Source organism: Xenopus tropicalis, chromosome 1, assembly GCF_000004195.4.
Source record: "Xenopus tropicalis strain Nigerian chromosome 1, UCB_Xtro_10.0, whole genome shotgun sequence".
NCBI lineage: Eukaryota > Metazoa > Chordata > Amphibia > Anura > Pipidae > Xenopus > Xenopus tropicalis.
The window spans coordinates 52,206,468-52,223,231 of NC_030677.2; the positions used below are offsets into that span (position 1 = coordinate 52,206,468).

At 38.1% G+C, this 16,764-nt stretch overlaps 1 protein-coding gene across 2 annotated transcripts in view; it reads left to right on the forward strand.

The window, feature by feature from the left end:
• fstl5 (follistati like 5) overlaps positions 1–16,764 on the forward strand; it is a 262,487-nt gene that overhangs the window by 149,746 nt on the left and 95,977 nt on the right. For both annotated transcript variants that reach the window (XM_002934742.4, XM_004911161.3), the window contains exon 5: positions 13,316–13,524. In XM_002934742.4, the coding sequence (XP_002934788.3) occupies positions 13,316–13,524 (209 nt within the window). The remainder of the gene's footprint in view (positions 1–13,315; positions 13,525–16,764) is intronic.

Consider the following 16,764-nt stretch of genomic DNA (forward strand, 5'->3'; position numbering starts at 1 on the left):
ATATGACTGTCCAATAGATCTTTTACCTGGTGCCTCCATTCCGTTTGGTCGTATTTACCCATTGTCTGAACCTGAACTTGTTGTTTTAAAGGAGTATATTGATGAAAACCTTGAGAAGGGGTTCATTCGTCCTTCTACATCCCCAGCTGGAGCCGGTATTTTTTTTGTTGAAAAAAAAGATCATTCCCTACGACCTTGCATCGACTACAGACAGTTAAATCAAATCACTGTTAAGAATCGTTATCCTCTTCCTCTAATTCCAGAATTGTTTCAGAATTTACGAGAGGCAAAGATTTTTTCTAAGTTGGATTTACGTGGAGCCTACAATCTGGTAAGAATTCGCGAGGGTGATGAATGGAAGACGGCGTTTCGTTCTCGTTATGGTCACTTTGAATACCTTGTAATGCCTTTCGGACTATGTAACGCGCCCGCAACTTTTCAGCACTTTGTTAATGATATTTTTAGAGACTATCTTGATCAATTTGTTATAGTCTATTTGGATGATATTCTAATTTTTTCTTCTTCCATGAAGGAACATGAGACCCATATGAAAAAAGTTTTCACTAGACTTCGAGAGCATTCGTTATTTGCTAAACTTCAAAAATGTGAGTTCCATAAAACTTCTGTTGAATTTCTTGGTTTCATCATTTCTACCGACGGAATTCTCAATGACCCAAAGAAGGTTTCAGCAGTCCTGAATTGGCCAGTCCCAACAAATCGAAAAGCAACACAAAGGTTTATCGGTTTTGCTAATTTTTACAGAAGATTTATCCGTAATTTCTCCAAAATTATTTCTCCTATCACTGACTTAACCAGTACTATTAAACGTTTTCATTGGTCTCCTCAAGCTCAAGCTGCTTTTGACAAATTAAAGGAACTTTTTACCTCTGCTCCCATCCTCAAGCATCCAGATCCTTCTCTGCCATTTGTTGTAGAGGTTGATGCTTCAGAAACGGCGGTTGGAGCGGTCCTTTCACAGAGATTGAGATCACAAGATTTTCTTCACCCAGTGGCTTTTTTCTCAAAGAAACTTTCATCTTCCGAAAAAAATTACGATGTGTCTGACAGAGAACTTTTGGCTATTAAAGTAGCTTTTGAGGAGTGGCGTCAGTATTTAGAGGGATCTTTCCATCCTATTCTTATCTTCTCGGACCACAAGAATCTGGAATATCTGCGTACAGCTAAGCGTTTAAGACCAAGACAGGCTCGCTGGGCACTATTCTTCTCCAGATTTAATTTCCACATAACATACAGACCTGGTTCCCAAAACCATAAAGCTGATGCTCTCTCTCGTATGTTCCATGATGACAATTCAGAAGTTCAACCAGATACTATCCTGCGTTCTCAGAATTTTTTATTACTTCAAAGTGATTTAGTTTCGAAGATAATGGAACAGTCTTCCTCTATTTCTCCTTCAGATCAGTTACAAAATAAAGATGGACTTCTGTTTTTTAATGACAAAATTTTTGTGCCAGAATCATTACGACTAGATGTTCTCCGTATGATTCATGATCATCCATTAGCTGGTCATATGGGGGGACATAAGACTATTAATTTGCCGAAGAGATCGTTTTATTGGCCTGGGATGGTTAAAGACTGTAACCAATATGTTCTTTCTTGCGAAGTTTGTGCTCGTTTTAAAGATTCACGGTCCAAATATTTGGGCCTTCTTCACCCACTACCAGTGCCTGACAGACTTTGGGGATCAGTGTCCATGGACTTTATTGTTGAGTTACCCCCCTCACATGGGTTTAATACTATCTTTGTAGTTGTTGATCGGTTGTCGAAGATGGCACATTTTATTCCTCTCACCAGTATTCCATCCGCAGTAACCACTGCTGAAGTTTTTATCAAGGAGGTGGTTCGTCTACATGGAGTCCCTGATGAAATTATTTCTGACCGAGGTGTCCAATTCACTTCTCGTTTCTGGAGGACCCTTTGTCATGCCTTGCAGATTAAACTTGCATTGTCCACTGCCTTTCATCCTGAATCCAATGGACAGACTGAGAGAACTAACCAGACCCTTGAACAGTATTTGCGTTGTTTTTCATCTTTTTTACAAGATAATTGGTATGAGCTTTTGCCATTGGCAGAATTTGCATATAATAATTCGGTTCACTCATCTATCAAACAGACTCCATTTTTTGCTAACTTCGGATTCCATCCACAAGTTCTGCCGAATTTTCCGAAAGAAGTTTCAGTACCAGCGGTTCAAGATAGACTTTCTTTCATTTCGGATAATTCTCAAAAGATTCAAACAGCTATGAAACAGGCTCAAAGAAACTTTAAATTTTTTGCAGATCGTAAGCGCAGAAAGGATCCTGAGTTTAAGTCGGGGGATTCTGTATGGTTATCTACCCGTCATATCAAGTTACCATCTCCATCCAAGAAGTTGGGTCAAAAGTTTATCGGCCCATTTCTGATTACTAAGCAGGTAAACGAGGTAGCTTTCAAACTGAAATTACCCCCTTCCTACAAAATACATCCTGTATTCCATGCTGCTCTTCTAAAACCTGTAATCAAGAATCGTTTTGTAAGAAGAAATGCCAAGCCACCTGATCCTATTTCCATTGAGGGGGTCGAGGAATTTGAAGTGGAATCAATTTTGGACTCTAGGGAAAGAAGAGGTCAGTTACAGTATTTAGTCCAATGGAAGGGCTATTCACCAGAAGAAAATTCTTGGGAATCCGCATCTGACGTTCATGCCCCTTTGCTGGTAAAAGACTTTCATAAGAAATATCCTAATAAACCAGCACCTATCTGCGCCCGGAGGTCGCACCTCGGGGGGGGGCAATGTCAGGCAATCTGCACCAATCGCGCTAAGCCGCCCGTTCTACGCATGCGCGATTATTCGCGCGCACCTGTGCGTATCTGCGCGCGCGCGTTGACGCGGTCACGTCGGCGTGCGCACGCTTCGGCGCATTTTGGCGCGAAAACAAACGCATGCGCATTGCGTTTAAAAGGACGCCGCGGCTTTCAGTCCAGTGCGAGGTGATCGTTCTCCTGAGTGACACTAAGCGGTTCCTGTTGATATTCTGGTTTTGATCTGTTCTTCTGTTCCTGACTTCGGCTCCCTTCTGACTTCTGATTGAGTTCCTGGTTCCCGACTTTTGGCTTGTCCTCGACCATTCTTGTCTGCTGCCCGTCCTGACCTCGGCCTGCCTACTGACTTCGTTTTGATTGCTGCCTGTCCCGACCTCGGCCTGTCTACTGACTTCGTTTGATCGCTGCCTGTCCTGACCTTGGCCTGTTTGGTGACTACGTTTCGGTCTGCTCCCTATTACCTGTTTACCATCTCAGCGGTGACCTGTGCCTTCATTATCTGCACCTCTGCTACTCTGCATCTGAACTCACCCTGTTTGCATCTTCAGGCCCTGAGCTCTCAGTGGGAGGCGTAGGGGAGTGCTCTTATCGTCCAGTTCCGGGTTGGCAAGCATCTGGTGGAGGTAAGCCTGACACCATCTAAAGCTGTAACGCTCATGTAGAAGCCAATGGAAGTTATTTGAGGAAAACTGTAGAGTCTTTCTTATGTGGTTTTAAAGGACAATGAAAGGTTAATTTAAATTAAAAAGGTTAAATTAAAAGTAAGTCTAAAGGCATTCTTTTTAAGTACTTACTTATCTAAATTCCCAGATCCCTGCTTGCTTCTCTGAGATATGGTGCTGGCAGCCTACAGCAGTGTGAAGCCTACAGTGACATCGCTGAAATCTCTCTCCCCTTCCTGTAGGTGCCAGCGGCAGCCTTCCTATTCTCTGAGCATGTGTGTGACTTGATCCTGTCTCCTGTTCTGAGCTACACATGCCCACCAGCCAATCAGAAGCGGATCTGCCAGAGGGGAGGGGGGGAGGGAATGAAACACATGTGCAGTATGAAGCAAGGAGGGAAAGGAAGGGAGAATACCTTTTTAGAGATGGCTGCCTGTTCTAGAAAATGTGAAGTAAGTGTGACTGAGTAAATATTTGATTAGGTGAGCCAAAAGTGTGGTGTTTTTACTAAACAATAGGAGGACTATTGGGCAGTATGCTTTTTAAATTTTGACTTGCATTCTCCTTTAAAGGTTTTCATGTTTTGTAATTTTTTTGTAAGCGCACAAAAATTCTTACAAACACAAATAAATTGAGATTTTCACTTTTTTCACGCCCGCTTAGTTTAGTTGTGGAAGAAAAACAACACAACAATTACCCAGATTTTAATAAATCTACCCCAGGGGGCCCAAGAATGGAATAATTTAAGAAGATATTTAAGAAATAATACTGCATGTACACCAAGCACACTTCATCATTTCGGACATGAATGGCAAATGCCAAAAACAATATTATTCAACTGATATACAGAAAAGTAACAAAACATTCAAGTTATGAAAAACGTCGCAAAACATACAATATTTCATCTCACTGCTGAAATGTGCTATAAAATATAATTAGAAGGAAAATGACTTAATGATTTTAATAACATAATAATAACAATAGCAATTCATCAATTAGCAAATTTATTTTAAAAGACTTGCTGGTACAGGTATGGCATACCTTATCCATAAAGCTCAAAATTGCAAGAAGGCCACCTCTAACAAAAATAATTTTCATTTGTAAGGGTCCTTTTACTCTCTAAAAATAAAACAGTACTATGTACTTGATGGTAACTAAAGGTCCCTATTAGTGATGAGCGAATCTGTTCCGTTTCGCTTCGCCGAAAAATTCGCGAATCTTTGAAAAGATCCGCGAAACGGCAAAAATTCGCGAAACGGCGAAAATGCCGTGCGACAAAAAAAATTGTTGCCCGCGGCTATTATTTTGTCGCGCGGCTATTGTTTCGTCTCCCGCGGTTATTGTTTTGTCGCGCGGCTATTATTTCGTCGCGCGCGGCTCTTGTTTCGTCGCCCGCGGCTCTTGTTTCGTCGCCCGCGGCTCTTGTTTCGCCGCCCGCGGCTCTTGTTTTGTCGCGCGGCTATTATTTCGTCACGCGTGGCTCCTGTTTCGTCGCCCGCGGCTCTTGTTTCGTCGCGCGGCTCTTGTTTCGTCGCCCGCGGCTCTTGTTTCGTCGCCCGCGGCTATTATTTCGTCACCCGCAGCTATTATTTTGTCGCACGGCTATTGTTTCGTCGTGCGCGGCTCTTGTTTCGTCTCCCGCGGCTCTTGTTTCGTTGCGCGGCTCTTGTTTCGTCGCCCGTGGCTATTATTTTGTCGCACGCTATTGTTTCGTCGCCCGCGGCTATTATTTTGTCGCCCGCGACTATTCTTTTTTGACGCCGACAATTTTTGGACGTGCGGCGAATTTTTCCGCGGCAAAATTTTTCATCCGTTTCGCGAAACAATCCGCCAATGACGAAACGCGGAAATTCGCCGCGAATCCATGCCTGGCGAAACTTTTCGCCCATCACTAGTCCCCATACACGGGCAGATTGTAGCTGCCGATATCGGTCCCTTGGACCGATTCGGCAGCTTATCTGCCCGTGTAGGGGCAGAAACGAGCGGGCTGGCCGACCGATATCTGGCCTGAAATTGGCTAGCTATCGGTAGGCCAGGTTAGAAAATCCAGTCGGATCGGGGACTGCATCGGCTCGTTGATGCGGTCCCCGAACCGACTGCCCCATTGCCGCCTATATAATCCGATCGTTTGGCCCCGATATCGCCAACCGTAGGTGGGGATATCGGTGGAAGATCTGCTCGCTTGGCGATCTCTTACCATGTATGGGAACTGTAAGCTTTTAAATCCATTTTGGAGGTAATACAATCCTATTAATGTTATTTCATGCTCGGTATTCGGCCTAAACCCTTACAATGGATTCGGGGTTCGGCCAAATCCGAAAAACTGGGTTCGGTGCCTCCCTGTCATTAATTCACAGCTTACATTGCATTACATAGGATGCATCACAAAAAGTCAGTAAGAGATGTTACAATACAAACAAACAATAGGTTTCAGACTTTATTCCCATTTGAAAGCAGGGAAATATATAATAACTTTAACTCAGAAACGATCATTAAGCCTTGACCAGTGACCTTTAACGTCAGCACAGAGAAGCTTTACAAAGCCATTAAGTCTATTGCTGGCTTATGGAAAAGCAGAAAAACTTAACAACATGCAGACATAAGACAATCATTCAGCTTTGAGTGATAAATTATAATAAACAAAATATCATCTAGCCTTAAATCTAACTGCAGATGTAAATATGGAAAATAGCATTTGTACAGCCTCAGATATAAATAATATACATAATACTTGCAAAAATATCTCTGCCAAACAGATGGACTTAAAAGGTCCAGTTGGCATCTAACAGGAATAAGCTTGCAGCTTTAACTCCTGTCAATCAAATCTTGTTTGTTTAAATTTGTGTGTATTACTTATTGCTTTTTTTTTACAGTTTGATTAATCGTAAGTGAGCTTTGTATCATAAGACACCATTTTTTATACAAATTTAAATTTCTATGGAATTATAACACTTCATAATCCTATCTTATGATATGATATGATATAATATTGTTCTGTAAAACCTTGGATGCAGTTTTATACAATATTATAGCATCATTTTAGTTACAGGTATTGGATTAATTTACTGAAATGCTAAGGATCTTGTGTTGCCTATTTAATATGGCTGCCTCAATGGCAAAGGCAAATGATGTAGATACCTTTGGATCTGATCTTTGTAGGGCCTGCCACCTCAGGCAAAAAAGCATATATATACAGCAGCCTTGTAGCAGACAGAGTTGACTGCAGGATATAGGGGGTGGAGGCTTAGAAGTTAAATGTAAAGAAATGCATAGCACCTAACATGGTTGGACTCATCTTGTGATGCCTTGTTGTACTAAACATTGGTACTGGTACATATTTAGAGCACTTGAAGACAGGTTAAAGTTGCCAAGCTCTGTGGAAGTACACATTACCATTCCTACAGGAGCAGGGCCTTAATACTGTACTTCTCTTCTAGGCTGAAATACACTTTTATTTGGTGGGGATGTTGAGAATTCCTGTGCTGGGTCCCAAAAAACAACATAGAGGTTTATTAGAGGGGCACATGGCACATGGCTCATGGGGGTTTAATTTTTCTTGTCACCTGCCAGACATTACGCAGGATGATGTCAAGATGTATCATTTCTGACTGGAGTGCACATTGTAATTTAGTGACCTTTAAAGTACCAGAACAATCCAATACATAGGTACCTTCCCCAAGTTTGCCTACGTGCTTCCATTTCACCAGGCTTCCTGCCCACTACAACTTGTTAGCACTCAATGTGCACCACTAAGTGACTATTATATTTATACTGCTAGAATATTATATGGTCTGCATTACCAGTGGTAGGGACACTGTTGGCACAGGGACTTAGTGGACCCTGTATTTTACTGCCAAAACTTTATGAGTTACAATGGACACTGCACTTGCACTGCCAGGATACTTTTAAAGCTGTAGAACACTGGACTCTTCCTTCTCAGGTGGGCTCCCACAATACTGTTGGATGAAGGGTTAACCACATTATACAGTATGATGAAGAGTTTAAGTCAAAGGCAACTGGACTATGGCACAACATTAATTAAAAAAAATAGGTAATAATACTGTGTTTAAATTGAGATAATGAGACGGTGAGCCATTAAGCCATATAAAGCTAACTTCTCCTGAACATTTTGTTCTTTGCCTCCACAGAAAATTTGTCACAAGAATAATTGGACTGCATCCTAGAAGGGAAAAAAGAAATAAGGTTTCACCATTCTAGCACAGTAGGAGTTCTTATGGGTGGCTGGCCTCACAGTTTGAGATAAACTAAATAGTGTTAAAATGGTGTTCAGTACAAAACAGAATCTAACAACAATCTCTGGTACTGTACCTTTGAAATACTCCGGATGCATAATAGGCACATATTGTTATTCTTTTTATTATAGCGATTGTGCTTATAATGAGATAATGAAACTTATGTTTTACTGTGTGTCTGGGGGAGACAGCACGCACGTGTGAAACTATTTCTCTTCTTATTTGTACACAGCTACATCCTTTTTTTCCCTCTGATGTAAATAAGAAGCTGTGTCCATCAGAGACAGGTGCACAAATTACAGCTGGTAACATTTGCAAATCTTGTTTTAATGGCTAAATATTATAGTTTTCACCTTCTATGCATTTGGGGGTTGGTTATAGAATGTGTGTTATTGAATCCCCTGTTACTACAGTATGTGTTATATGATATCTTAATTGCTGATTACAAGAAGCAGTCTTTTATTCCCCTTTGTAATACCATACTCTATCTTGTTTGGAAACAGATTCATTTTCTGTATCTGACAGGCTAGTAATAAATTCTGCATTTGCATTGCTTACTAAAACTTCTTATACTTATTGCTGCAGTAAAACATGTTACTCCAAAACATAAAGAGAATTCACACGGATCTCTCGTTAATAATGCATTATCATATCAGGGACAGGAATTAAATATATGGAGGCATAGGCTTTATTTTATACTTTTATGCAAAACTCTTTCACTCCTAGGTTACAGTTTATATTACTATTCAAAGTAACAGTGCTGTATATTGCAAATGTTGATATATAAAATAGCTGTTTGTAACATTTATTAATAAAAAGGACACTTTGCATTACCCTATGCTGTAGTTCATCGATCTTTTTGTTTGGCTCCATATATTATTGATGAGTAGGCTATTTAACTTCACAGTTTAAAGGGGTTGTTCACCTTTTGCAAAGCCTTACCAAAGTGGTAGGAAAAAAAGTCATTTTCCAAGTTTGCAAAAGCAGACATTTTTCAAATACATTATTGTATTAAGTTGATTTTTGTTGAGTGTTTTTGGGCTTCTGTCTTTGGATGAGGGGGTCACAGACTCCCTCTTTCACCATGAAAATGCAGAGATCAGCAGCTGGTAAAAACCTTCTGTAAGGATACTGTGGTGGCAAGTGCTACTGTGCATGACTGGCCACCTATGTCACTAGGGCTCATTACTTCCCTCACTCACTTACAGAACACTGACACTCCATAACTAGCGTTTTTGAATTAGGTGCAAGTTAGGGCTGTATGGGGGCAGATGGGGAATGCCTAGCTGCCTCCCACTGCACACTCAAGCCTAAGCATTGATTTACCCTGTCAAAGCTTGATCCACAGAGCAGGCTAGAGGTCTCTGCACTCCAAAAGTGCAGCCTGCAAAGTACAAAAAAAAAAAGAATTGGCTTATTGTGACCTTTTCTTGCACTTTTCATGCTGTGTCGTGCACTGTAAATGAGGTCTACTGTCTGGCAGCCAACATGGTCAACATTGTGCAAGTGCTGTCCTTACAAAAAAATTACTACCCTCTGCTAATTTCTGCATCTGCACTAAGGGAAAGTGGAGACATTAATTACTACTAAAATTTAAATGGTCCTTTTTTGATATCCTAATATATTTACGAAAGTGTTTCTTCTGCAGAGCTCTAAAACTTTGGCATGATGGGTGAACATCTCCTAAAGGAGAAGGAAAGTCATTTTGGCATTTCACTGCCAATAGATTTGCCACATTAGTGCCACCTAGAAAGCTATATTTATTCTGCAGAAAGCATTACCATACCTGAGTAAAGAGCCCTAGAAGCTCCCTCTGTTTATTCAAGATTGCAGCTGCCATTTTAGTGTGGTCTTAGTAGCTTCCTGCTGCAGCTCTAGGCAGTGGTAGCTCAGATCACACATTCCTAAGGGAGGGGGGAGGGAGTTCTTATTCATTCCTATGGGAAGGGGGAGCAGGAGAGGGGAGAGAAGAGAGAGCTGGGCAGACTCTGGCCCCCAGGAATGAAGGATTTCTGATAATGGATTTCTGGATAACGGATCCCATAACTGTACTCCCACCCATATAGAACATATTCTAAAAGTGTTTTCATTTTAGTAGACAAAAAACATTCTTCTACAGGTCATAGCTACACAATAATAATGGATTTCTACAAACAATCCCAAAAATACTGTTCCTTTATGTTAAAACTAGAGAGAACTCAGTCACTATGTTTCTTTAAATGTTACCAAAAAGTACTTACTATAAGGACAGTAGAGCATATTATGGCCCAATATAAAAAAAAAGTGATCACTAATTCGTTAATAAAGCAAACATATTTCTATTTGCTTGTACCTCTAAAAGAAGACACAGGACCCAAGCTAACCAACCATTCAGATATACAGTATATATGTAATATCTTTTATGTCTGCTATGTCCTGCTGTGTTGTCCAGTTACTGAGCATGATGTTGAATTCACAGTGAAATGTATTTACATAAAGAGCCTGGTCCATATGGTTGATATATTATGCATTACTTAATGTTTGCACAAACCCTGTGCCCAGATATAACCAATTTATATAATTAGATTTTTATAGTAAATAACTTACTAAAATGCTCTCTACATATATGTATATCACTTTAATACCACATTATAGCAAAGACTGGACTAAACTCACCAATTATAGACATATTTTGTTATTAAAAGGTCAGTAACATCAATAATAGTTTATGTTCTTAAATATAATGAGCTGTTAATCTGCCCTTGTACAAATTAAGTTTTTGCTTCAAGAACTCTACTACAATTTATATCAATAAACTTCTCCGTAGCCATGGGGGCAGCCATTCAAATTAAATAGTGCAGAAAGGTTTGTGTTTACACAGTAGATAACAGATAAGTCCTGCAGACTACAATAGTTTTAGTTATTATTATTAATAATAATAATAATAATAATAATAATAATAATAATAATAATAAATAAACAAAAGTAGAATGATATACTTAGATCTCTATATTACTATAACATGAAACCTCTCATATAAAATAGGAATAGAAAAATTCATTGGTAAGTAGTGATGAGCAAATCTGTCCCGTTTCACTTCGCCATAAAATTCGAAAAACAGCAAGAAAATTTGCGAAACATCGAAATGGCGAAAAATTAGTAAAACGCTTTTGTCGCGTGATTTTTTTTCTGCCGCTCACTTCTTTTTTTTGTCGGTCACGTCTATTTTTTTGCCGTCCGCGCTTTTTTTATGTGACCGTGCCTTTTTTTTTTTTGAGCGATTGCGGCTTTTTTTTACGCGACCACGGTTTTTTTTTTTACGCTACCACACTTGATTTGACGTGCAACAAAAACATTCAGCGCGCCAAATTTTTTAACCACACAGCATTTGGGAGGGGGCGTTGGATTCTATGGGCTTTTTTGCTCTGCAAAACCTGGTGAAAAATGTTGCTTATCACTGTTTCTCACTGCTCAAATCTGCAAACAAAATAGCTGCAAATGATCATGTCTATCATGTATTTGCAAAGTGAAAGATGTTAACATTATTCAAACTGTGTTATACCTTTAGAACACCTATAACTATTCCAATAACTAAAAAAAAATGTTAGCAGTCTTTTGTAAATTTATATGGCAATATAAAAAACCAAGAAGCTGACTTGATTGTAAAAAAAGAAATAATCCTCCAAGGAGGGCTAGGAGTTCTACAACCTTATAAATAAATAGTAATAAGCCATCATCACACAGCAGACTTTTATCTTACCAACTTGTACACAATACACAAGTTATAACATGATAAATGATAATGATAGAATCTAATGTCCAATGGCCCTATTCATCCTATTTAACACTGGTCAAAGGAATCATTTTAAACTTCCTAGCTACCAACATTGCTCATTGCTCTTTAAACCTCAGAGACTACATGTCATGCATGTGTTAAATATGCTTTCAATGTGTGTGTATTTCCCTCTCCACTTGCCCCATTTAAAGGAACAGTAACACCATAAAATGAAAGTGTATAAAAGTAATGAAAATATCATGTACTGTTGCTCTGCACTGGTAAAGGTTGTGTATTTGCTTCAGAAGGCTACTATAGTTTATATAAATACTATGCTGTGTAGCCATGGGGGCAGCCATTCAATGGAGAAAATGCACAGGCACATAGCAGATAACAGATAAAACACTATTATATTCTACAGAGCTTATCTATTATCTGCTATGTAACCTGTGCCCTTTCTCCTTTGTTCAAGCTTGAATGGCTGCCCCCATGGCTACACAGCAGCTTATTATATAAACTATAGTAGTGTTACTATAGAAAACACACTGGTTTTACCAGTGCAGGGCAACGGTACGTCATATTTTAATTATTTTAAAGCTCTTTAAATTTTTGGTGTTACTGTTCCTTTAAAGTGCTAGAATCCTTTTTTACACTCAAACTTAACTTTTTGGTTCAAAAGCCATATCAAGACAGCAATGTCTTGGTAAGATAATAGGTTCAGATTATTTGATTAGGTAAAACAACAAATTTGCTTTAAATATTCAGAACTATATACATATTTTTATATTTATCTTCCCTATCTTACATTCCTAATAAGAGTGGAAGACTTCTTACACCATTTAAGCTATTTGTCTTCACTAAAACCAGTGGCCTAAAAGGCCTCTTTAAATGCTATAATGCAACTAGATCACAAAACATTAATAAATTCCCTTTCTTTAAAAAAGAAAAAAGTACAGGTACGGAACTTGTTATCCTGAATGCTCAGGACCTGGGGTTTTCTGGATAAGTGGTCTTTCGGTAAATTACATTACGTCTGCTAGCATATCATTGAAATATTAAATAAACCCAACAGAATTGTTTTGCCCCAAATACAGAATAATTATATCTTAGTTAGAATAAAGTACAAGGTACTGTTTTATTATTACAGAGAAAAAGGGAATCATTTTTAAAAATTAGAATTATTTGCTTATAATGGAGTCTATAGGAGATAGCCTTTCTGTAATTTGGAACTTTCTGGATAATAGGTCTCCGGATAACAGATCCCATACCTGTAGCAAATAAATGTTTTCAAGAATCAAAGATTGGCTAAATGCGATATATAAGGCCTCATTTCATTTGTAAGGGCAGTTTGCAGTATTGGCACTTTACTTGAAACCCTCTTTTGTAACTTGCGTCAAAATGCACTCCTTCCATATACATGTCCATAACCATGTAGTTATGCTCAGTCCCTCCTGCCTTCTCTTCTGAACTGAGTGCTGCTGTAGCTATTGGTGCATGGGAACCATAAAGCTACTAGGAGCTTTTGACTAGATTTGCACCAAATGCACATGCAGCTGCAGTTATTTTGGCAAAACGCAGGTAATTGTGATAGGTGCAGCACAATTGCATCTAGATCATCTCACCTCAGAGACAGCAATGACACCAGGATTCTGGGGGACAAAAACACTGCACTGTGGGATAAAACCATGGCTATTTTGCTCATATTTTCAGACTGTATTGAAGTAGTTATTTTGCAAATAGGGCTTGCATTTTTATTATTGCCTAATGCAGGTTCACAGAAGATTTTATAAACATTTGTGTGTAATGTTTCTTCTCCTTTTAAGGTTCCTTATCAGGAGACAGATGCAAAGCAACAGAATACAGTAAGATGAAGAGCACACTACTAGATATACAGAACCAGAAATATGTGAAAAAAGAAAATGACAGAAACAGCGAAGATAAAACGGGACTAAAAAAAGTGTTGGTGGACCAGATGTTTAAATACTTTGATGGCGATAACAATGGACTAGTGGATAGCAACGAATTATCTCAGGTACATTTTTTGTAACATAAATTAACTTATCACTTAGCTGTAGTGTTAAGACTCATGAAGTCATTATTGCATGTTATTGAGATCTAGCATGATAGGCCACTTATGTTTATGGCACTCAGTGATTAATCATCTCCTCTTCTGCATTTGGGAAAGTGCTGAGATTTTCAGACCCCTATAATCATCCATTTATATGGGAACATTCAAAAATGAAAAAAATGTTGGTGAACTTTGTATAAAATACTTGCGAAAAAAAGCTTTAGCTCCTAGTTGTTGCTCTGTGCTGCAACCAAATACAATTGTAGAAATCCAAAAAATAGGAAAAACAGTTTCAGCAGGTTTGCTGCAAAACATGTATTATGGGTAGAGGTAACAACATGTTTCGGGTCATTACCCTTTATCAAGTGATAAGGGTATTGACCCGAAACGTGTTGTGTTACCGCTACCCATAATACATGTTTTGCAGCCAAGCTGCTGAAGCTTTTTTTCCTATTTTTTGGATTTCTACAATTATATGGGAAGGTGTATGGATCAGACTACTGCTGAGGAAGTCTCAATTTTTAGAGACATTGTGCAATTCTTTGTTCCTGGCAAGTATAGGGTAATCCTCCCAGATACCACCAGTACATAATACAGGCATCAGTTAAAATGCAGACCTTGGGCTGCATGGGGCAGTAGGCTTGTAATAACTTATTATGTATAACATTAACTGATTTTTACTAGGATGATATTTATTAGTCTGTGAATGTAAGTTGTGTTTATTGCATTCAAAATAGCAGTTATGAAAATGATATTTGGGCACCACCATGATGTTTCAGGTAAAGTTTTCTGCACCGTGTGGTGTTAAGGTGATATCTTTATTGCTAACGACAACCATAATCACTACGATGATAATCACAGCAACCTTTCAGAATATTTCAGTTCCTTCTTCGAAACTTATTACAAAGAAGCTTCTTTGTAACTAGTTCTGAAGAAGGAACTTCAGTGTTCTGGAGGGTTGCAGCGATAATCATCTTAGTGATTATGATTGTAATTAGCCAATAAAGGTATCACCTTTACACCACTTTTGTTATTTATATCAAAAGTTTTACCCTATAACGTACCATTATGTGAAATACATTGTTTTTAATATTAAATTGTGAGTCATTTCAGTATTTTTGTCATTGATCCTAATGGACATAGCCACTATATTATGTAAGATGTGCAAATGGTTACTTCCAAAAAACAAAAATACCAGTTGTTATGATGAGTTTATTACACATTTCTACAGATTTGGAGTAACATTGAAAAGATTTCTAATGATTCTTTATATCATACATAGACTTGCATTGCATTCAACACATATGGCATATTTGAAAAAGCTGAAAAGGCATTGATAAATATGCTAATTCATTAATAACTATGATAAAATGCAAACTGCTGGGAATCCCTCAGGAATTCTCAGTTTGAATTTTTGCAAATCTGCTCCTATTTGATTGAAAACCTTTGGGTTAACTATATTATTATTATTATTATTTAATTGGATATATTCACCACATTATTTATTTCACTTAAGCCTTCTTTGGCTGCCTAGCTATCTAAAATAAATAAATAAATACATAAATATATATATATATATGTATATATATATATATAAACTTGCAGAGGCAATATATAATGTTGTTTCATATTTTTTTTTACTCTAATAGTAAAAGATTAATTTAGATTTCGGCAACACTCCGTTTCCCTACACAATAATGAAAATTCTTCCTAGGTATCTGTTACCCCTTCAGGGCTTCCAATAAATGATTTTTTTCTTATGAAAGTGCTGTAAGTGTTGATAGCAACAGTTAGCAGATATATTTTTACTTGAGCGTGAGATGATTTTCATATTTTGCATTATAGTCTTCTCCCCTGCAGCCCAGCCAAAGTAGTTCATGCTGCAATATTTGTACTATTTTGCAATATTTTTTTAGTTTGTCATTACTTCTTGCTTGGGGTTGGTATTCTTCACATGCTTCAGTTTAGCTCAGAAAATGAAATGCAAAAGAAGTGGAAGATAACCAATTGGGAGGGATGAACACATATTGATATAGAGGGGCATATATACTAAATAATATACTAATACTGATAAACATTCTTGTAACATGCACTGGCAAGTATGCTCTTCTTCCTCTTGGAGCGCCAGTCCCTGGGTCCTCCTGTACATACACAATAACACTTTTGCACCAAATTTGAAAATTTAAGGTGCATACTGTCAGAAATCTTTGCCCAAGCTGGCTTTGTATTTAGAGTTCCTGGCCAATCCTCGAAAAAGTTCTACAGATCTCCTGGTTTTTGTCTCTCACCTGACTTTTGACCTTGATAGTACTTGGCCTGTCCTGACTCATTGCCTGTCCTTGACTACGATTTTGGCTAACCCTAGTCTGTACCGTGATTTTGATCAAACTCTCCAGTGTTGAGGTTCTCCCTGTCAGCAGAAAATTTCGGGGCCCCAAAAAGAAAACAGTTCTGGTAGGGCTCTCTCAAGCAGCCTCAGTGTTCCTGCTTTATCGTTGTGTTAGGTTTTTTTTGTATTGGAGAAAATTCACATCTTTTTGCCAGGCAAAATTTCTTTAATGAATCTTTGATAGTTTACAAAGAGCACATTTTTGAAAAGAGAAATGTCTCCAGGTTCAGACTGGCAAACTGTCATACAGATTCAGCAGCCACTTCTGAATCTCATTATCTACATTACTCCCCCCCATAATAACTTTTCCATATACATAATAATTTCTTAATAGCAATAAGCACATCTTTCAGTAGGCATGGATTTGCAGCGAAATTACAATTGTCACCATTGTCTAATCTTTTTTTGTCAAAATTTGAGGTTGCATCAAAAAAAAATATTTCAGGAAATATAGAAAAGTTAGACAAGAATTTAGAGAAGTTATAAGAGAAATGTCACACTTTAGTAAATATGCCCCAGAGCATGGGTAGTTATACAAGCAAGCCAGCCCTATAATGAACCAATATTTCCAGTTCAGATACATATTAAAATATATTAAATACTTTACCAAGGAGAAATTATAAGGACAATTGACAAAGTTACAGAGTAATGTAATAAAAAATGCAGTTCTGTATATAATCTATTGTAGAATTCATTACTAATTTATTTTAGCCAACTGCAATATACATTTTTGCATTAAAGAAAACCATAAGATGATAAAACATTCTAGAACGTCCTCTAATTAACCCCCTGGAGATATATAAAGTTAAAGTTAA